The sequence below is a fragment of the Hippopotamus amphibius genome, chromosome 13 (assembly GCF_030028045.1).
Source record: "Hippopotamus amphibius kiboko isolate mHipAmp2 chromosome 13, mHipAmp2.hap2, whole genome shotgun sequence".
NCBI classification, from domain to species: domain Eukaryota; kingdom Metazoa; phylum Chordata; class Mammalia; order Artiodactyla; family Hippopotamidae; genus Hippopotamus; species Hippopotamus amphibius.
In genome coordinates, this window is record NC_080198.1 from 41310523 (window position 1) to 41332865 (window position 22343).

At 47.6% G+C, this 22343-nt stretch overlaps 2 protein-coding genes across 6 annotated transcripts in view; one reads left to right on the forward strand and one right to left on the reverse strand.

Annotated features, from left to right (window-relative positions):
* Positions 1-18567, forward strand: part of SLC6A20 (solute carrier family 6 member 20) — a 48081-nt gene extending 29514 nt beyond the window's left edge. For 4 of the 5 annotated variants that reach the window (XM_057706852.1, XM_057706853.1, XM_057706854.1 and 1 more), the window contains 7 exons: positions 2808-2918; positions 3887-4128; positions 5023-5185; positions 10089-10293; positions 11938-12097; positions 13220-13385; positions 14936-18567. In XM_057706852.1, coding sequence (XP_057562835.1) covers positions 2808-2918; positions 3887-4128; positions 5023-5185; positions 10089-10293; positions 11938-12097; positions 13220-13385; positions 14936-15085 — 1197 coding nt within the window. In that variant the 3' untranslated portion in view covers positions 15086-18567. Of the gene's footprint in view, positions 1-2807; positions 2919-3835; positions 4129-5022; positions 5186-10088; positions 10294-11937; positions 12098-13219; positions 13386-14935 lie in introns of all 5 variants that reach the window. The other variant, XM_057706855.1, reaches the window with a different exon arrangement.
* The window catches only part of SACM1L (SAC1 like phosphatidylinositide phosphatase), a 68255-nt gene continuing 63680 nt past the window's right edge, over positions 17769-22343 (reverse strand). Inside the window, exons 21-22 of the mRNA XM_057706856.1 lie at positions 19153-19246; positions 17769-17903 (exon numbers count right to left, since the gene is read on the reverse strand). The gene's annotated coding sequence lies outside the window, so the exon portion shown is untranslated. The remainder of the gene's footprint in view (positions 17904-19152; positions 19247-22343) is intronic.

Consider the following 22343-nt stretch of genomic DNA (forward strand, 5'->3'; position numbering starts at 1 on the left):
TGTTTCTGTTTCATAGATAAGTTCATTTGTTTCATGTTTTAGATTCCACATATAGGTGATATCATATGAAATCTGTCTTTCTACTTAATTCACTTAGTATGGTAATCTCTAGTTGCATCCATGTTGCTGCAAATGACATTATTTCATTCCTTTTATGGCTGAGTAATATTCCATTGTCTATATATACCACATTGTCTTTATCCATTAGGTTGTTTCCATGTCTTGGCCGTTGTAAATAGTACTGCTGTGAACACAGGGGTGCGTGTGTCTTTTTGAATTATAGTTTTGTTTGGATATATGCCCAGGAGTGGGATTGCTGGATCATATGGTAACTCTGTTTTTAGTGTGTGAGGAACCTCCATACTGTTTTCCATAGTGGCTGCACCAAGTTACATTCCCACCAACAGTGTAGGAGGGTTCCCTTTTCTCCACACCCTCTCCAGCATTTGTTATTTGTTGACTTTTTAATGATGGCCATTCTGACTGGTGTGAGGGGGTACCTCATGGTAGTTTTGATTTGCATTTCTCTAATGGTTAGCAACGTTGAGCATCTTTTCACGTGCCTATTGGCCATCTGTATGTCTTCTTTGGAGAAACATCTATCTAGGTCTTCTGCCCATTTTTTGATCAGCTTGTATTTTGTCGTTATTGACTTGTATGAACTCCAACAGCTCCATTTATGGGAGTTAATTTTGTTCAAGACTGTGTGCCGTATCCTGGCCTTCTCTGTTGGAATCTGTTTTTTTTCCCCTCCAAGGTGTTTTTTCAGATTATTCAGAAATGGTTTTTCCCAATAATTTAGGCTGGATCACATGTCCAGCAAGCCTGCAGCTTCCCTGAAGGGGGAGAAGTGAGCCAACCTGGTCTCAACTCCAGAGAGCCTTCTGGGAAGCTTGTTCACCTGAGGGAAAAAGGGGAGATTCCAAGGGCTTGTTCTAAGTGTCCTCTAAGTGTCCACTGGTTAGGAACACTGGTCACCCCTCCCCTATTGTCACTTGATTTCCTTCAGCTCACTGGCCACATGCCCTCTCTTTCCACTTATCCATTTCCATCTTGAACCCAGTTTATCTTCTTGTAATCTCAGGTGGATTTATTACTCATCTCAAGTTACAACATCATTAAGAAGCAATCATAGAAGACACCCCACTTCTGCCTGTCATCCCCAGGGTGAGAGGGCACAGAGGCCTTAGAAATTCATGGGAAGATAGTACCACACCTCAGTGGGAACAGAGGGCCAAGGGCAATTCAGGCTCATCTGGACTTGGGTCACCACCTATATTTCTCATAGGAGGACCTGAACATTAAGGGAACTGCTTTTACCAAAAAACAAACAAAAACTTGCAAAGTATTTCTTTGATTTCTATAAGGGGCTCTGGTGCACATACGAGTTGATATACAGAAAAAAAAATATTCCAGTCCTGGATGGGCATCCATGCACTTGAACGTCCCTGTTGTAAGGCTTTATGAAAGTTATAGTTACCCAGAGTATGAGAGGCTACTTCCAAAGCCACCATGAAAACTGGAGATAAAACATCATTGAACCCATGATGTATATGAGCAGGGAAAGATTTGGTTGCCAAAAAATTCCACTGATGTGCAATTTTAAAGCCCATGGAAACTAACACAACACTGTAAAGCAACTATACTCTGATAAAAGTTAATTAAAAAAAGGAAACTGTATTTGTTAGGCACAAATGGAAAATCTGTCTGAATATACCTTGAAAAGATAGTGACAAAAATATTTGTGTTTATGTTTTTAAAAGCCTGTGGAAGTGAAACTTTTCATAAAAAAATCATTGAATTTCTATTGTATTTATTATAGGAACACCAAATGTCACTTTTCTTTTATAGCACTTATGGCCAAGATTCTCTTAGGCCCCAGTCCTGAGGATACCTGGCCTTCCTCCAAGGTCCTATATTTTTTTTTCCTTTCAGAGACAACATAAGTCTTGTAAGTGACTGTGCCTCCTGCTTTGCCTGGGCCACGAGGAGGCTCAGAGATCAGTCTGGCTCAGAAACTGGGTACTGCCTCACACACCTATTCTGTGGGCCACCTTTTTCTTTGGGCTGATCTTACTGGATTGCCCACATTTTCTTTTTTTTTTATTAATTAATAAATTTTTGGCTGCATTGGGTCTTTGTTGCTGCACACCAGCTTTCTCTATTTGCTGCTAGTGTGGGCTACTCTTTTTTGCAGTGTGCAGGCTTCTCACTGTGGTGGCTTCTCTTGTTGGGGAGCATGGGCTCTAGGTGCGCGGGCTTCAGTAGTTGCAGCACATGGGCTCAGCAGTTGTGGCGCACGGGCTTGGTTGCTCCGTGGCATGTGGGATCTTCCCAGACCAGGGATCGAACCTGTGTCCCCTGCATTGGCAGGTGGATTCTGAACCACTGTGCCACCAGGGAAGCCCCACCCACATTTTCTTTTTTACACAGCTATCTTTATCTAGCAGTCTTAAAATGTTAAAGTGATGATATATTTTTGTGGGCTGCCTCAAATCCTTTCTGGAGTAAGTTCGGATTGAAGGGAGGGTGGAGGACAGAAGTCTCTAGGACCTGTTCCCTCTTCTCCACTGACTAAGAGATTTCCTGGTGGCCACAGACATGGGCATCTGCAGCCCGCCACCCAGTGTCCCAAACTCAGAACCGGTGTCTGACCAAGAATCTCAATATCTTTCCAGCTATCAGTAGCCCAAACAGCCAAGACGGTGCCATGGTATTTCGTAGGGATGGCAGGTCTGCCCTGGGCAAAAGGGCCCTGTAAGTCACCGCATCTCCAGGAGGCTGACTCTGCCCTCTGGTGCCCGCAGGTGGTGTACTTCACTGTGTTGCTGCCCTACTGCGTGCTCATCATCTACCTGGTCAGGGGCCTCACACTCCACGGAGCCACCAATGGCCTGGCGTACATGTTCACTCCCAAGGTATGGGCTGGAGGGGAGGGGCCCCGAGGGCGTCCCCATTCACCCTGCCACCTTCCAGGATGGGCGGCAGTGGGAAGACCAAGGTGGGGGGGGTGGAACAGTGGGGGACCCTGGGAAGGTGGATGTGAGGCTGCCAGGCAGTGGAGGGGTGTGGATTCCATGTCCTCAGCCAGGCAGTCCCCATGCCCTGTTAATTCTGAGGCATTAAATCGTCTGTCCTCCCTCCTCCTCGTCCTCACTGCCCCAACAGACTGCTGCCCCAGCCCCACGTCTGGCCTTCACCCCAAACCCTCCTTCCAGCCTGTGGACCAAGTTATTTACCAGGAGAATCACTCCAGTCAGCTCACCCTCCTGCTCGCGCCGCCACGCACCCCCTCCCTGCAGGGGTGAACCCACACCCTGCAGGGCTCTCTGTGATGCTGTCCCAGGCACCCCACGTCCCAGTCACCCCACAGCTGATGCTCATCAGGGAGGGCCAGCTTTGCCTTTGGGGCAGGACAAGCTATTCATTTAGCAAGTCTGGTCCCTGGAAACAATAAGCCTGTAGCAGCACACTGCCCCCGCCCCCCCAACAGTGCCCATCACGCTCCAAATGCCCCCTGACATCAGTGCTGGGGCACAACCCAGACCGAGACACCAGCACCGACATTTCTGGAGGCCCAGACCCGTGCAGTGCCTGGGTCGTGCATCAGGGGCTCAATACCTATAAGAGTTATTTTCCCCTACGCTTTTCAATTGCACGCCTCCCGTGGGTACGAGGCAGTGGAGGGTATGACCTGAGGATGTGCTTTATCTGCTGAGGGCACAGGTGGGGCCAGGAGATCTGGGTTCAGGCCCCAGGCCTGCCTCTGGCTGGCTGTGTGCCGTGGGCAAGTTCCTTCCCCTCTCTGGCCTCCCGGCCCCTGCTGGTCTGAGAGTGTGGGATTGCCGCCCGGGGTTCTCCAGCCCTGTCCCTGCTGGCTCTCCAGATGGAGCAGCTGGCCAACCCCAAGGCCTGGATCAACGCAGCCACCCAGATCTTCTTCTCGCTCGGCTTGGGGTTCGGCAGCCTCATCGCCTTCGCCAGCTACAACGAGCCCTCCAGCAACTGCCAGAAGCACGCCATCATCGTGTCCATCATCAACAGCGCCACCTCCATCTTTGCCAGCGTCGTCACCTTCTCCATCTATGGCTTCAAGGCCACCTTCAATTACGAAAACTGCTTGAACAAGTAAGCCTGGGCCACTGGGGTGGGCCCCAGGACTCAAGGGGGTCAGTGAGCCTCCAAAGGCCCGAGCGGAAGGGGCCCCTGGGAAGAGGCAGACCCCAGAAGTCGAGGGGTGTGGGGCGATGGGCACCAGCTTGGCCGTCTTCAGTCCAGGGTTCAACACCAGAACCACCAACAGCTGATGAGCGTAAGGCAGGTCAGCGACTGCCTGAAGGGGTGAGGGCAGTTTTGCGTATTCAAAGCACTTAGCACCAATAGGGCATTTGACACATAAACCTTAATTTCTTCTGCCCCGTCTCCCCACCTCAGAAGTAACCAAGAGCTCTCCAGCTGAGCCATGGAGACTGCAGGAGCTACTTTCTGCTGCCTCTTAACCCAAATATAAGAAACATCATCCAGAAGGTATGCTGTCCAATGCAGTAGTCGCTAGCCACAAGGTGCTATTTACAAATTTAAATGTAAATTGATTTAAAGTTAACTAAAATTTTATTTACATTGATTTAAATTTTGATTTAGACTGGTTTCCATTTCAATGTAAACTTGCTTAAATCAGATCCTCAGTAGCACTAGTCAGTAGTACTCAGTTGCCATGTGTGGCTAGTGGGTACCATAGTGGACAGCACTGATGGAGAACATTCCCATCACCACAGGAAGTTCTATCAGACAGTGCTGGTCGGCGGTTAAAATAGCCCAGCTATGTGGGTGTGGTTCCTTTGGTCATCACTGTTCCTATTTGAGGCTTCTTCAAAGCCACTCACAATCACTCTGCCCTTTAAAAGCTCACCAGTCAACAGATTCCCTTTGTTGGAGCGACCTCCCCTAATCAGAAGAGGCAGAGGGTTTGCTGACGGTGACCTTTGTAATCAGTGAAGGTCAATCAGCTGCTCTGCTCTGCAGGGTGATTCTGCTGCTGACCAATTCTTTCGACCTTGAAGATGGCTTTTTGACAGCCAGCAACCTGGAGCACGTGAAAGCTTACCTGGTGTCTGCCTACCCCAGCAAGTACAGCGAGGTGTTCCCACAAATTAAAAACTGCAGTTTGGAATCTGAGCTGGAAACGGTAAGGGGCTGGCAAAGTCTCAGCTTGCTTCTCTCCACATGCTTCACAGGGGCCTTTGAGAGCTGCGCATGAGAAAGTGCACCTTGAGGGGTACGCACATCCTGTCAAAATCAGGGAAAACTCGGGACTTCCCTGGTGGTCCAGTGGTTAAGACTCCACGCTTCCACTGTAGGGGACACAGGTTCGATCCCCAGTCAGGGAACTAAGCTCCTGTATGCTGTGCATGGTGCGGCCAAAAAAAAAAACAAAACATATATATATATATATATACACACACACACACGCATACATATATATATCAGGGAAAACTGAATTTCATCTTCCTTGTGCCTCTTAGAGGACGAGCACCCTGACCACCAGTCTCCCCGAGTGCTACACGGGAATCCCAGTCACTACACAGTTCCTTTGGGTTCCCTGTGGCCTTTCTTCCTTTAAATTTTCTAAAATTTAAAAATAGAGGAAAGTGTAAAGAGTAATATAACAAATGTATCTATCCACCGCTCAGAATGAAAAATTGTAAACATTTTGTCACCCGGGCTCAGATTTTTTTAATGTAAAAGAAAAGCACGTTTCAGGGACAAAGGTAAAATCCCCTTTGTTACTGTCCCCAAAGCTTTCCCTGCTCCCCAGAGGCCAGAACCTTCATTTTGACGTCTTTATTACCCATGTATACTTATGAGTAATATTGTTGTTTTGGTTGGCACTTTTTAAGTGGAAATAAGTGGTCCTGGGAGATATCTTTCTCATTCAACATTTTATTTATTTTTTTTTTGGCACACGGGCTTAGTTGCTCCGTGGCACGTGGGATATTCCTGGAGCAGGGATCGAACCCATGTCCTCTGCATTGGCAGGCGGATTCTTAACCACTGCGCCACCTAGGAAGCCCTCAACATTTTATTTTTGAGATTGGTCTATGGTGATACCTATAGACTCCTGTTCATTCATTAAGAGCTACATTTTCTTCTATCATTCAAATATCCCACAATTTATTGAACCCAGGCCAGCAGCAGTGGAAGCCTGGAGTCCTAACCACTGGGGACCATCAGGGAATTCCCTAAGGATCCCCTTACTAATAGACATTTGGGTTTTTCCAAAAAATTTTTACTACTAAAATCATACTTATTTATATTTTACAGAATTATATTTGCTATGCTGGGACCTTTTTTTTTTTTTTTTAATTTTTTAAAAAAAATTGAAGTATAGTTGAGTTACAATATTGTGTTACTTTCTTATATACATCGGTCAGTTATACATGTATTCTTACTCCTATTCTTTTCCATTATGGGTTATGACAGAATATTGAATATAGATCCCTGTGCTATAGAATACTACCTTCTGTTTTATCTGTTCTATTTGTAATAGTTTGCATCTGCAGATCCGAAACCCTCAATCAAATCCTCCCCCACCACCCTAGGCAACCACAAGTCTGTTCTCTATGTATGTGAGTCTTTTCTTCTTTCATAGATAAATTCATTTGTCACATTTTACTCTTTCAAAAATTTCTGAATTTAATTTTATTTTGGAGAATAGTTGATTTACACTGTTGTGCTTGTTTTATATGTCCAGCAACCTGATTGTTATACATAAAAATATATTTTTTTTCTACATTCTTTTCTCGTATAGGTTATTAAAAAGTTTTGAGTAGAATTCCCTGTGCTATAGAATAGGTCCTTGTTAATATCTCTTTTATATCTATTAGTGTGTATATGTTAATCCCAACCTCCCAATTTCTACCTCCTCTACCCCACCTTTCCCCTTTGGTAACTCTAAGTTTCTTTTCTAAGTCTGAGAGTCTGTTTCTGTTTTGTAAATGAGTACATGTGTATCAGCTTTTACATTCCACCTATAAATGATGTCATATGATACTTCTCGTTATCAGTCTGAATTACTTCACTTAGTATCATATCTAGATCCATCGATGTTACTGCAAATGGCATTATTTCATTTTTTTATGGCTCAGTGATATTCCATAGTATATATATATACCACATATTCTCTATTCATCTGTCAATGGACATTTTGGTTGCTGCCTTGTTTAGGCTATTGTAAATAATGCTGCAATAAAGGTTGGGGTGCATGTCTTTGTGAAGGATGGTGTTCTCTGCGAGTATGCCCATGACTTGGATTGCCAGATCATATGATAGCTCTATTTTTAGTTTTTTAAAGAAGCTCCAGATTTTTCTCTACAGTGGCTGTTACAAATTAACATTACAAGCAGCAGCCTAATAGGGTTCTATTTTCTCCACACCCTAGCCCGCATTTTTTGAAAGTGAACATTTGCTGATGGCCATTCTGATTGCTGCGAGATACCTTGTCCTAGTTTTGATTTGCATTTCTCTGATTAGCGACGTTGACCATCTATCCTATGGGGTTTTTTTTTAATAGTGTGAGTAAAATTTACATCTGGAAATTGACTTCTTGAAACTAAGCCCTGTTTTGAATTCTTTTTCGAATACAGACCGCAAGCAATTTCCTGAGGGCAGGTGTCATTTAAAGCCCCCCCACCTGGTGACTATGAACTACCCATCAGACACTGGTTTAAGGTTGTTATGAGAAATGGCCACAAGGGGGCAGCATTTCTTCGTGCCCCACCCTAGTAACTCAGGCAACCTGAGTCTTGACAAAGTCCTTTTCCTGGTTTCTAAATTAGGTGGAATGTACCAGAAGAAAACCCCACCGGATTGTGTCTGGTTACTACCCCCCTTCACCCCACAGATTGATTCCCAATGCATGCAAAAGTTTTACACTGATGGTGCTGTGGTACTTAGATGGGGCGACTCTTAAAGAGGCCATAGATGGGAATCACAGCTCCTGGAGCAGTGGAAACCAGGTGACGTTTCAAAGCTCTCCAGCGGGTCCTGCTTCCTTAGGGTGCATGAGGCTTGGTTCAGCTGGAGGAGGACCCGCCTGGATCCGCAGATTTGGTCTCATCCAGATGGGTCCAGGCACCCCGGGTCCAAGGGTTTTCCCTTTGCTGGCACATCCTCCCCAGGTCCCTCCGGCCCACGACAGTCCAGCCTTGGGACCCACACCTGCTCAGCCTCCCAGGGTGTGAAAGCAGCCCTGTTCCACCGTGGCCTCAGGATCATGTAGTAGGCCTTGTTTAAAAATTTAACTTGTATTCTCTATCTGGAGTATGGTTGATTTACGATGTTGTGTTTGTTTCTCTCGTACAGGACCTTGAGTCAGTTATACATAAACGAACATATTCTCTTTGGGATTCTTTCCCCACATAGGTTATCACTGGGTGCTCAGTGGAGTTCCCTGTGCTCTACAGGGCCTCACTGATTGTCTATTTAGTGTGTACACTACTGTGCATGTGTTCATCGCAAGCTCCCCATGTGTCTGTTCCCCCTCAGCAGCCTCCCCCTTTGGTAACTCTTTCTTTCCTAGGCTGTGAGTCTGTTCTGTGCAGTAGTTCATCTGTATGCATTCTGAGCATCCACCTCTCAGTGATATCATACGGTACTTATCTTAGGCTCTCTGCCTCACTGAGCCTAGTGAGCGCATGTCCTGATGCATCCAGGTGGCTGCATTTAAGGCATGAGTTCGTTCTCTTCTCTGGCTCAGTAATGGTCCCCCGTGTATATGCAGTGCATCTTCCTTATCCATCCATTTATTTATGCGATGGTCATTTGGGAAGTTTGATGCCTTGGCTATTGTAAACCTTGCCGCAGAGACGGTTGGGGTGCATGTGTCTATTGGAAGGGTGGTTTCCTCCTATTTGCCCAGAAGTGGGGCTCTCACATCTTATGGGGGCTCTGTTTCATAGTGGTTATGGACCTTCTCTGCTGCTCTGTATAGTGGCTGTTAACATTTCACCTTCCCACCGATAGCAGCATTCGGGTCCCCTTTCTCCACGCCCTCTGCAGCCTTCGTTCCTTGTAGACTTGTGGATGCCTAGTGCCAAGGGATACGTCGTTTTTGTTTGGATTTCCAATTTCCTACTCAATTGGTTTCCTGAGCATCTTTTCATGTGTTTTATTAGTTACACGGCTTAGATATGTCTGCTCACTCAATAACAGAAAGCAGACCAAGTTCAGTAGATTCTGTTGTTGTTCTTAAATTCTGTGTATGTGATCACGCTCTTATGGTCTGCACTCAGGGAGGATGAATCCCATTATCGTCACTGGTATGCCACTGAGCTGAGCCACATTTTAATATGACGGTCCAACATCTGCCACTTCCAGGGAAGGGTGCGGAAATCTTGTTATTTCTGCTGGACTCTTCGCTCATAGAGGTCTGTTTTCTTGGTTTAGAAATCTGTGGTTGCAAGCTCACTGCTTGATCGTCACTGGTGGTCTTGCAGGTAACCCAATTTAGACCTGCAGTGGACGCTTTCCTGTGCTTGTTTTTGCGTATTTTGCTACTGGCAGCCAAGGGGTGCTCCCCACCCTTCAGCTTTTTCAACCAGGAGTGAGGCTGTATTTCCACAGTTCCGTATCCCCACAAAAGCGTTACCGCAGGGATCTGGCCGCTCAGCAGCCCTGCCCTCCTGGTTACCTGGGGGCCAGGCCAGCTCCCCACCGTTCCGGCTCTTGTAGCTGTGGCTTGACTGTCTCAGTTCCAAGAACACACAGTGATACAGGAAGCAGAAATTTTCCAGACATTATTTTATTATATTCTATGCAGAATGATGTGAGTTGGGGCAGGAGAGGGGGAACTCTGTGTTCCAAGTTGACTGAGCTGTCTCCTCACACTTTGCAAATATGGGCTCCTGACAGCTCACATTTCTATCCAGCCCAGCTCCACCCAAGTGGGCTGGTCTGCAGATGGAAGACCCAACCTCGGTGTGTGGCTTCTCGTGGCCAATCACAGGGTTCTCAAGTAGCTCAGCACCGGGTGTTTGTAAGGAGTCCTAAGTCGCCCGGATGTGTAACTGGTGTCTTCTTACCGCGGGCAGGCTGTCCAGGGCACTGGTCTGGCTTTCATTGTCTACACCGAGGCCATTAAGAACATGGAGGTGTCCCAGCTGTGGTCAGTGCTCTACTTCTTCATGCTGCTGATGCTGGGCATTGGGAGCATGCTGGGGAACACAGCCGCCATCCTCACCCCTCTGACCGACAGCAAGGTCATCTCCAGCTACCTGCCCAAGGAGGCCATCTCAGGTGAGTGGGCGGTGGGGCTCTGGGAGGTGGGCAGATGGAGGAGTTTTCTCAGGGGTCACATGCTTAACCAAGAGGCTGCAGCAACATCACAGGGGTCCTGCCATAGCTCTCTCCTCTCAGGCAATATGGAACCTGGTACATGTGATTCACCCAATGCATCTGGTTCTCCACATCATGGGGAAGTGATGTGGTCACCCCAACCTTGTGCAAAGCCCAAACTCCCCAATATGGCACTCAAAGCTCTCCAGGGTAGCAGAGAACCTGCTTTTGACTTTGTGTTGACTGAAGTGTAACAGTGACAACATGTACATTTCTCACACCTGGGAGCCCCTTCATGTTCCTGCCCTGTCAGTACACCCTCGCCCCCAGAAGCCACCTCCACCCTCCCTGCTACAATTTTAGGTTTGCTGTTCCTGCCCTGGAACTCCGTGTAAGTGAAGTCACACTGTATTACTCTTTGTGTCTGTTGTCTTCAAACTCTGTTCATGAGATCCACTCTTATTGCAAACAACAGTCATCTGTCTCTTTCCTGTCTGTGTAACAGTCCATCCTAAGGCCATACACCACAAATGACCCATTCTGCAGTCAGGGGACATTTGCACTGTCAGGAAAAGAACCTGTTTATCCAAGCATGCCTCTCCATTTCACTCCACCACCTGCCTCTTCCCCTCCAACCCGGCCGTGTCTGGAGGCTCCTGTGACCCACCCCCAAACCCCTGACTGTGATGATGCCACGCCACCACACCCAGAAACCCTTCCTCCCAGCTACCATCAACGCCCTCCAGCACTGAGCAGCCCTCCTCTCAGAAGCCGGCATTACGTGCCTTCAGCTCCCCTCTAGCACCCAGCCTGTTCTCCTCCTATGCCCCTCAGGACAGCGCTGTGGCTTGGCGGCTGGTGGTACAGGGTGAGACAGTGGAAAGGGCAGGTAGGCGCTTCAGAGTCTAATACTTTGTGGGGTGCCCAAGGGAGGCAACAGAACCTGGGACCAGAGCTTCGGTTCTGGAGACAGAAGAGCCTGTGTCTGAATTCCAACTCAGTTACTTTATGTGCTGTGGGATGTTGGGAAAGTTACCTGACATCTCTGAGCCTTGGCTTTCCCATCTGTAAAAGGGGGCTCCTGATACCTGCCCCAGAGGCTTAAGGGTCCACTGTGTGGCAAGTGCCTGGGTATAGTGGGAGCTGGGTAAGCATTAGTTTCTTCTCTTCCCCTCCCCACTCCTCTTTTGGTCAGATGTGAGTCCTCTCTAGGGGGTCCTGCTAGGGGTGCCCTGCAGCTCCTATCTCCTCCCCTGACTCACCTCCCATGGGCTCAGTGGCTGAATTGTTCAGATAAACAACATCACCAGACCCATAGCCTAGGTGAGATTCCCCCAGACAGCAACGCCCACAACGTTCTCTTTTCCACTGAGTTTGGTCCCCCCACCCCGCCCGCTGGACAGCTCCCTGAATTATCAGGAAGTCTCGCTGACACTCCTTACAACACCTTTGCTCCATGCCCCCCAACACACACACACACGCAGGGGCCAGTCCATGACAGCTCCCCCGCCCATGTGGATGAACTAAATGGTCAAAGCCCCCTCGCGGTCCATGGCTCTTGGGCCCCATAGAAAGCCGGGTGTTGAACAGGTCGTGTGTTCCCAGGTCTGGTGTGCCTCGTCAACTGTGCCATCGGCATGGTGTTCACCATGGAGGCCGGCAACTACTGGTTCGACATCTTCAACGACTACGCTGCCACGCTGTCCCTCCTGCTCATTGTCCTGGTGGAGACAGTCGCCGTGTGTTACCTCTACGGGCTGAGGAGGTAGGAGGCCCCGCCCACGACAACTGCACAGGAAATGCACCCACGAAGGCCGCACCTCACACCACTTTCTGCCACAGGCAGTTCCACATTATGCACATGCGTCTTCGTGGCCTAGAGCCCAGGGTCCTGTTAGCTCAGTGGCAGCAGGGAGGCAGGTGGTGATGGACACGCCGCAGGTGCAGGAGAGGCAGGGGCTGTGGTTGCCGCTGTGACAGTCTCTCCTGGCCCCCGCCCTCCTCCATGGCTGCTCTCCTGCCATGGGGAGCAGTTTCAAAGGCCCTGGACTGGAGACAGGACACCAGTCTGGGTGTCGGGCCTGGGCTGGCCACTACCTGGGTGCCCTCAGGCAAGTCACGTCACAGCCCTGGACCTCAGTCCCCTCCCCTGGGAGATGGCTGGGTCAGCATTTCCGATAGTGCTAAAGATACTTTCCATACTCATTTGTTTGTGTGCCAGAAAAAGATATGATTAGCCTATGCAATACATGGTAAAACCGATATTGTGCTAATAAATTCAGGTAAAAGAGTCAATTTAAAATGAAAGACAGCTCACAGACTTGATGGACATCACAATGGTGGACTGCAGGCACCTACACCTGGGAAGCACTGCTCCATGCCAGCTCCAAGCAGTCAGGGCCAAGGTGCTTCTGGTTCCAGGTTTGGCCCTCCCTGCTCCACCCCAAAAAACCTGCTCTGGTTTCAGGGGACAAAAGAGAGTCCCCTCTGGGGGCATTTCTAGGGAGTAGGAGAGCTGCTGATAGACAGCAGGGTGGGAGTGGTGGGGCCATGCCCCTGGAATTGAGGACTGGCTTCACAGGCATGCCCCCAGGCCCTCTGGTCTACAGCAGCAGCCTCCAGCTGAAGCCCGGCACCAGAAGGCTGTCCTCTGATGTCCACTCAGCTATGGGTGGTCACTCTGCTCCCCCTGTGGCAGCCTCAGCCCTTCTCCCCTCCCTGCCCCCAGGACTCCCAGAAGGGCTCAGAGTGGGCCCAGAGCGGGCCCAGGGGTGGTGTTCAAACATCAGTGGTGCCCAGCACAGAACCTTCCTAAGCAGACAGGGACGTGTGGCCTGGACCACCTGGCTCCAACAGCATGGATAATCCAGGCTTTCTCTCCAAACAGATTTGAAAGTGACCTGAAGGCCATGACTGGACAGGCTCTGAGCTGGTACTGGAAGGCCATGTGGGGCGGTGTGAGCCCACTGCTCATCATCAGCCTCTTTGTCTTCTACCTGAGTGACTACATCATCACGGGGACCCTGCGGTACCAAGCCTGGGATGCCTCCCAGGTATCTGCCATCTCAGGCCCCGGGCTCCCTCACCAGCATGCGCCTCTAGTCTCCTGAAACCAAGGAACGCTCTCCAGGGTGGGGTTACTTGTCACAACGTGGAAACATCACCCGTGTATTTATAAACACTCAGCCCAGGACAGCAGAGCTAGGCTATGAGTTTTTCAACACGGGTTGCAGTGAAGAGGGTGAGATGCCCTCCAGAACTTCCTGGTGGCCTCTGTCCACGGAGGCCACTTAGGAAAGGCCAAGCGAGGCTGGAGGGCATGGCCCCTGAGGAGCTGGGTGGGGCAGCAACTGGCGTTAACACTGGAGTTGCTGGAACAGAATGGGGGGTAGTGGGGGGCACTCAGGAGGCCCGGCAGCATCTCCTCACCCGCCAGAGGGCAGCACATCCGTGTTTTACCAGCTAGGACAGCCGTATCAGTACATCGGGCCTGAGGGTCAGCCTTGGCTGTCCTTGTATGGACATACTGTCATAAGAAAGATTTCCTCTTTAAGGAAAGTAATACAGCTGGGCAGTTTGGATTCTTCCCTTGTGGGTAGAAGATGCTGCCCTTTAATATATGGTGTGTGTGGCGTGTGCAGACAGGGTTCGAAGGGCCCGTCCTCCGGTCCACGCACTCCACGCTGCACCGAGGCTGGGAAGGCGCGCCTGCATCTGGTTCTGGCCGCAGTGCATCCCCCGCTCCCCAGCAGTGGAGGACCAGGGTGTTTCCTCCAGTCCATGGCAGACTGATATTTTTGGAAGATGCAATACCAGTGAATTACTTGAAAAAAGATCAAATACAAGTACCAAATATGTATCAGATTCAGCAGACAACAGATTATGCTCTCAAATTGCTGTCTGTTTCCTCCCAATTCCTGTACTTGTCACATAAAACACAAAGAGTAACAGATGAGTAACAAGTCTGGGGGCTGGTTCCCGCAGCCACATTTTGGTTTATAAACTGTATGTACTTTGGTTGACAGCAAGCACCTGCTCCCTGGTTCCTTTGTGGAAAGGTAGCATTTATTGGCTTTTGGGCCTCAACTGGTTTCTCATCAGTTTTGCATTTAGGGAAACATCCATCATTTTACCGAGTCCTGAGGTCCATCAACATTTCTCTTGAGATGAGAGCTGTGCTGCTGGACACAGTAGCTATTTAAAACTTTAAACTCATTAAATACAATTTAAAATTCACTTCTTTAGCATCACTGGTCACATTCCCAGTGCTCAATGGCCACCTATACCTGGTGGCTGCCATCCTGGACAGCACTGAGCAAAGGTAGCCCCCACCTTTACATTCCCTGCTGCTGCCTCGAACAGAAGCCTTTGATTATTTTCTCATGGTTGCTCTTTATGAGTAGCTCCAAACAGTATGCACACTGGTCGCAGTTCACTGAAGAGAGCGCGGACCGGGGTGGCGGGCAGTTAGTCTGCCCAGCAGAGCCACTAGTGACCTGCGTGCAGAGCTGGGGCAGCCCCAGGTGTCAGGACGCCTGGAGGGGTGGTGCCCTCAGAAGGCTCCTCATGGGAGGTTCTTCTGACACTCCGGTTCTCTCTTCAGGGCCAGCTTGTGACCAAGGATTACCCTCCATATGCCGTGGTCATCATTGGGCTACTTGTGGCCTCCTCCACCATGTGCGTCCCGCTGGTGGCCCTGGGGACTTTCGTCATGCGCCGCCTCAAGCAGGGAGACACAGCCTCCACAGCCTGAGAGCTGGGCTCACCGAGACTGCCATCAGCCACTGTCTTACAGCCACTGAAGTACAGATGGAGCTGCCTTGGCTGCTTTGGGAAACACTGACTCTGGAAGCACTCAGCCCATAGCCTTCTTGAGTCTAGAAAGGATGAGGAAGGTGAGAAGGAAGAAGACACCCTCAGGAGGACCCACACCCCACTCCAGAGTCACCGCGAGCTGGCTCCAGAGGCAGAGTGCTCATGGCCAGTCTTGAAAACAATTGCTTGATTCTAGCAAAGTGCTAGGCTTAGGGCATACCGTGAGCTGAAACTTGACCATAATTTTTATGGGATAAAATTTAAGCAATTTTTTTTTCCTGAAGAGATCCCAAAATATTAGTGGGCATTTGTTTTTAGAGCAGTTTGAGAAGTTTTTTAAGTACCTTAGATGACAAATCTGAATGTCATCATTGAAAAATTGTTCTTTTTTTCAGTCACAGTGAACCTGCAATCACTGCGTTCTCCTTTGCTAACAGGATTGGCCATAAAGAAAGAAGGCCTTTGTCTGGGGCTCACAAAGCGGGGGTCACTTTTCCCAATTCTGAGGCCTCTCAGTGGGTCCAAGACGAGTCCTCTCTACAAACAACCCCAAACCACCTTCAGCCCTGGTGTCTCAGTGCTCTAAGGAGCTGCCAGAGCCACCATGAGGATGAACATGAGGCTAACTTTCCCACAGACCTAAGGTTATATTTGGACATGATGACCAACTCTTTACAGGAATGACCCTGACCATAACTTAGTTTTAGATTATTTATCTGTACTTGTTTTCTAAAATATACGGAAAAATTGCTCTCAGAGTATCCTGTAAGTGAAGACACCATATTTTATGATACAGCATTAGTCCACCCTGCGAACGTCTCCTGTCTTTTAACTGCAATAAGTAGGTCAGGGTTATCCCTAAAGTGAGAGGGTCCTTTCCTGCTCTAACATTCCTGAATTCCATGCCCTCAGCAAAGCACAGAAAGTTTCTTTGGGTAGATGTGTACTGACATCTTTACAGACACTTAAACACTCACCTGGGACATCAGCTGGAGATGGCTTTTCTTTTAAAACTTCATTTTCATGCTATCAACTTCCCTATAAGAAGAGCAGGCATTAGAAAGGTCTTAGGTGGTCCTGAACTTCCAGCTTCAGCTGATGCCCAGTCATGAAAGATCACTTAGTGGTGCTGGGGAACTGGGCAGCCGCATGCAAGTCAGTGAAGTTAGAACACACCCTCACCCCATATACAAAAAAGAACTCAAAATGGCTTAAATATAAGACATGACACTAAGACTCCTAGAAGAGAACATAGGCAAAACATTCTCTGACGTAAATCATACCAATGTTTTCTTAGGTCAGTCTCCCAAGAGAATAGAGATAAAAGCAAAAAATAAACAAACGGGACCTAATCAAACTTAAGCTGTTGCACAGTGAAAGAAACCATAAACATAAGAAAAAGACAACCTATGGCCTGGGAGAAAATATTTGCAAATAATGTTACTAACAGGGGCTTAATTTCCAAAATATATAAACAGCTCATACAACTCAACAAAAAAAACCAAACAACCCAATCCAAAAATGGGCAGGTCTAAATAGACATTTCTCCAAAGACAACATACAGATGGCCAATATGCACGTGAAAAGATATGCTCAACATCACTAATTATTAGAGAAATGCAAATCAAAACTGCAAATCAAAATATCACACCAGCTAGAATGACCATCATTAAAAAGTCTACAAATAACAAACGCTAGAGAAGGTGTGAAGAAAAGGGAACCCTCCTACACTGTTGGTGGGAATATAAACTGGTGCAACCGTTATGGAAAACAGTATGGAGGGTCCTCAAAAAACTAAAAATAGAGTTGCTATATGATCCAGCAATCCCACTCCTAGGCACATATCCAGACAAATTCAAAAAGATACATGCACCCTTATGTTCATAGGTTGACATGGAAACAACCTAAATGTCCATCAACAGATGAATGGATAAAGATGTGGTACATGTATACAATGGAATATTACTGAGCCATAAAAAAGAACAAAATCATGCCATCTGTGGCAATATGGATGGACCTAGAGATTCATACTAAAAAAGTCAAACAGAAAGACAAATACCATATGATATCACTTATACTGTAATCTAAAACATGACATAAATGAACTTATCTATGAAACAGAAACAGACTCACAGACATAGAGAACAGACCTGTGGTTGCCAAGTAGGAGGAAGGGTGGGGCAAGGATGGACTGGGAGGTTGGGGTTAGCAGATGCCAACTATTATGCATAGAACGGATAAACAACAAGGTCCTACTGTGTAGCACAGGGAATATATTCAATATCCTGTGATAAACCATAATGGAAAAGAAAAAAAAAATCACTTGGCTTTAATATGCATGAACCAGCATTTACTTACCACCACTAGTCAGTCCTGTGATTTCTCTTCAGAGGGTTCTTTGGTGTCAAAAAACCTCAGCTATCAAGGCTTGAAGAGTGAGCACACTCGACGGCAAATACACAGCACAGAGACTGTTCCTGAATCCTTAGGGGTCAGTCCCCGCCTCAGCCCCCAGTCACGGTCGCTTTCTTAACGCAGAGGCCGCCCCTCCTGGTCATCAGCTGGCTGTTTCAGCCCGGAATGCTATGTATCCTCAGGAGCATAGACACAAATGTTGTTATAGAGCAGCACTTTATTCACAGCTGTTGTACTTTAGTGGTCCTCCACCTCAGTGTCCAGGCGAACCACCGGGAGCATTTAAAACTCCCGGTGCCCAGGCCATGCCCCGGAAATTGCCGAATCTGAGAATCAGGTCCCTGTTTAAGACAGAAGGAAAATGTATCACACATTTACATCAAAAGTGACCTGTAAAGTTTGAAAGCACTTCTAATTGAGTGAAAAAGTTATTTCTCCAGAATAACTTTTGCTCATGAAAGTCAAATAGATGAAGTCCCATTATTACAGACAAATGGGCTCCAGGTGAAAATGTCTCCAGTTTCAGTTCAGTTTTATTCTGGTTTCTGAGAACTGCATGAAGAACAGAACATTTCACAGTAATCTTCTTCAACCATTAAGTCCTGTTTCAAAAAATTCTTTGTTGACTATTTTCTAGGGACTGCACAAAAGTAGTCATGTTGACCTTTGCCCACCATCCTCCAATAAGCTGGAGAGAAAAAGGGATATTCCATCCCTGTACCCTTAGCAGTGCATCAGGGCCAGACATGGACTCCAGAAAGCTTTCTACTTATACTAAAAACAACTCTTGACTTATTTCTAAAGAATCAGGTAGGGAAATATTTGTTTTTTTTTTTTTCAGCAATTGTCATAAATAAAACTCTAAACAAGTATATCTTGAGGTCTTTTTGATCATTTACGGGATGTAGTTTTGAGACCTCTCCACAAAAGATTTTCCCTTCTTATGTAAACATACTAGCTAATTTTCAAAAAAAAACTGGAAAATAAAGGAGAATCCATCTGGTCTCTTTTCTATTGCCTTTTCTATGTTTGCTTCCTCACATACAGTGAAACCACACCAATGAAAGCCATCACGTGAGAACAGGATCACATGATAACAGGAAGGGTAGCATCCAAAAGAAAAATTAGGGAAAAAATTATAATTTGCTGGATTTAAACAGAACATGAGCTCTTCCAACTTGCTGCAGAATCTTTCCAACCCTTCTGAGAGAGGTCCTGGGCAGTCTGCCCACCTCAGGATCCGTTGTTGGCTAAGGCCACGAGAACCCATACAACAGGTTTGGGTGTGACCTCAGAACTGTTCTGGTGTGGAAAGTGTGTGTAAACTATTGTGCTAGATTTCTGTATAAGTCACTTTACATGGAAAAATTAATTTATGGCTGTTCCACTTTACAGACAGAAAAGCTGGGGAAGAGAATTAACTCACCCAACATTTTCTACTCAACATCTAGTCAGAGAAAGGAAAAAATGACCAACTTAAACAATCCTTTTGCAAGGCAAAAAGTGCATCTACAAATATGAAATTCTCAACCAGGATTTTCTGACCAGTCTCTTACATGTGAATCATGTATCCTTTTGACTACTGCCCACCTGCATAGGATCAGCCTCTATGGAGTGTATTACAATCCAGCCTGGGTAGGCTCCGAGGACAGTTCTGGTCCCTAGACGTTATGGCTTTTAGATTCTGGAAGGAAAAAGGGACAACAGATAATGAACAATATAATTACAGTCTTCGATCTTTTCTAAAAAGGAAATAAAGGGACTAAGTGATGGTGTGAGAGGGACAGTACTTCAGTCAGGTGGTCGAGGAGGAGATGCGTGGACTGAATTTTGAAGAAGAACAAACTAGTTATGAGAATTGCTGGAAGGTCCGTCCAGGCAGAGGCAACAGCCGTGCAAAAGCCCTCCGGAGGAAAGCACAGAAAGGAGGCCTGTGGCTGGACTGGGGAGGAGAGGGATGGGAGGTGAGCTTGGAGAAGTGGGCAGGGACCGGGTCATATAATGCCTTGCAGGCCACAGCAAGGAGCTTGGATTTTCTTCAAAGATCAACAGAATCTCACCTAAGGGTTTAATGTGGGGCCCTGCATCATCTAGTTTACACTTGAAAGACCACTGGTAGCTGTGGAGAATGGAGCGGGTGGTAGGTGGGGACCTTCGAAAATCATTTCAGGAGCTACTTTAATAAGTCATGGGAGAGAAGATAGTGGCATGGACTTGGAAATGAATAAGGAGGGGAATAGGTGGGTCTGAGTTATATTTTGAGGGGGAGAGTTGTCAAGACTTGCTTATGGACTGGAGAGAAGGAGAGGGATGAAAGTTTGACTTACTAGGTAGATGCTGGTGGATTTTCTGAGGTGGAGAAAACTGGGCACGGAACCCGTCTGCAGGGTATAAACCAAGAGCACGGGGCCAGGGGGAAGCTATGATTGACCTTATTGAGTTTGAGAAGCCTGTGAATCAGGTGGGAATATCTGGTAGGCAGGAGAACATTAGAATCTGGAGCTTTGGGAAGATCCAGCATAGAAGTATATATTTGGGAGTCACCGCATGAAGATGCTATTTTAAAACCACGGGTCTAAATGACATCACCTGGTGCATACATGGAGAAGAGGGCTCAGGACCAAAGCCTACAAAAAAATCCAATACGTGTTTAGACACAGCCACAGGTTCTTTTCCATCCTTCTTATTGAGGGAGGTGGGGTCTGTGTCCCTCCCCCTGTGAGTGCTCCAACCAACAGAATATGGTGGGAGGGACACCATTTGACATCACAGGCTAGATCATAAAAGGCCATGCAAGCTTCCACCTGGTTTGCTGGCAGGCTGTCCTGAGCCAACGAGGTATGAAGTCCTACTCTGCTGAGGCTGCTGTGCTGCGAAGCCACATGGAGGTGCTCCAGCTCACAGAACTGAGTCCCCCTTCCAGCCACGCTTGTGCAGCACCAGACCAACGCAGACCATAGAGACCGGCCCCTCTGTCAGCTGAGTACCGGCCAGTGACCTCTCGCAGTGCCATCAGGAGCAGAAGAACCAGCCAGCTGTGCCAGGCCCAATTCCTGACTCACAACACTGTGAGATTCCTTCCCAGAAACAGATAACTAGAACAGGGGTAAAGCAGAGAGGAGATAGCAACAGGCATTGGAGCTGTGAGTAAAGCTGGACAGAACCCAGGACAACGTGTGCTTCCAAAAGCTCAGGGAAAAGGACACCTTCAATTCTCCTAGACATGACTGACAACCTGTATTTTCTATTTCTCCTAACCTCAGAGTCTATGTTTAAACCCAACTCTAAAAGGAGCTCAATTTACGACATAAAATGTAATACAATACTTTAATGGATGATACTTTAGCTTCATACAGCTAGAAAAATAAACAGGCAATAGGCACACATCACTGAAAATGGTGAATGACAAAAGATAAACACCTGAGCCTTTGGCTAAAACAAACAAAAAGGGAAGACAAAGTCATGCTCAGGATAATTTGTAAGGGGAAATGCTGAGAACAGACAGGCCATCTAACAAGTTCACCCGGGACTGGGATATCTGTGGTAATAATAAGCATGTCGGAACTTCCTAGGTGGCGCAGTGGTTAAGAATTCACCTGCCAATGCAGGGGACACAGGTTCGAGCCCTGCTCCAGGAAGATCCCACATGCCGCGGAGCAACTAAGCCCTTGCGCCACAACTATTGAGCCTGCGTTCTAGAGCCCACGAGCCACAACTATTGAGCCCGTGTGCCACAACTACTGAAGCCCACGTGCCCAGAGCCTGTGCTCCACAACAAGAAGCCACCGCAATGAGGAGTCCCCGCCCCACAAGGAAGAGTAGCCCCGTCTCGCTGCAACTAGAGAGCCCGTGTGCAGTAACGAAGACCCAACGCAGCCAATAAATAATTAATTAAACATGTCTCAACTCCTTAATAATTGTGTCCCTGCCACCCCCCAACCCCCTGCAGTGAACTCCCATTTATGGAGCCTCTGCATGATGCCCAGCACAGAGGATGAGAGCTGGACATCAAGGAAGAGCTCCTGCCTGCAGATTTATCTGGGTTTCTCAGCAGGGGTGTCTGTGTACGAGTGTGTGATCTTAGGGAATTGCCACATGGATGAGAATCAAAGAATTTGTACTTAAGAGACCAAGTTTAACACACAAGTGAGGTCCAAATATAAATTAGAGCCCATGTTTTTTAACTCTAAGGCTGGAGTGCTCACTCTCAAGCGAGCCTTATCCAAAATCAATTTCACAGAATAGTCCTATGAGATGGTCTGTAAATAAAAAATTCCACAGACCAAAAAGTCTGGTTGCTGCTGCACTGCATATATCCCCCTCTAGAGGATTCACTTTTCAAACCTCTGACAAGTCCAATAGTTGAGACTAGTCTTTGACTTTTGTTTAACCCAATGTTTCCAAACGGTTCTCACTGCAGATCCCAATTGTCAAAAAACAGCTATGAGCGTACAGAACTCATGTTACTCCAAAACACACTCAGGAAAATGCTTTGCTGAACAGACTGAAGAGCTGGGGGCCCAGAGCTCATGGCAGAGCCAGCCCATCCTGCAAGATGTGGCTGCGTGAGGAAAAGTTCTCAGCAGTGAAAATACCCAGGCCGACAGAAGAGAAAGCCCGAAACCCCTGCAAGAGGAGGGGAGTCTGATGTGTGACAGTCGTCGGCACTGCACAGCAGGAGGGAGGGAGTCAGGAAGGCTCTCTGCTGACTCTTCCCGTTAACCACATGGGAAAAGAAAACTGAAGCCTGTGTCAGAGGACAGCATACAGTCCCTCCCAGG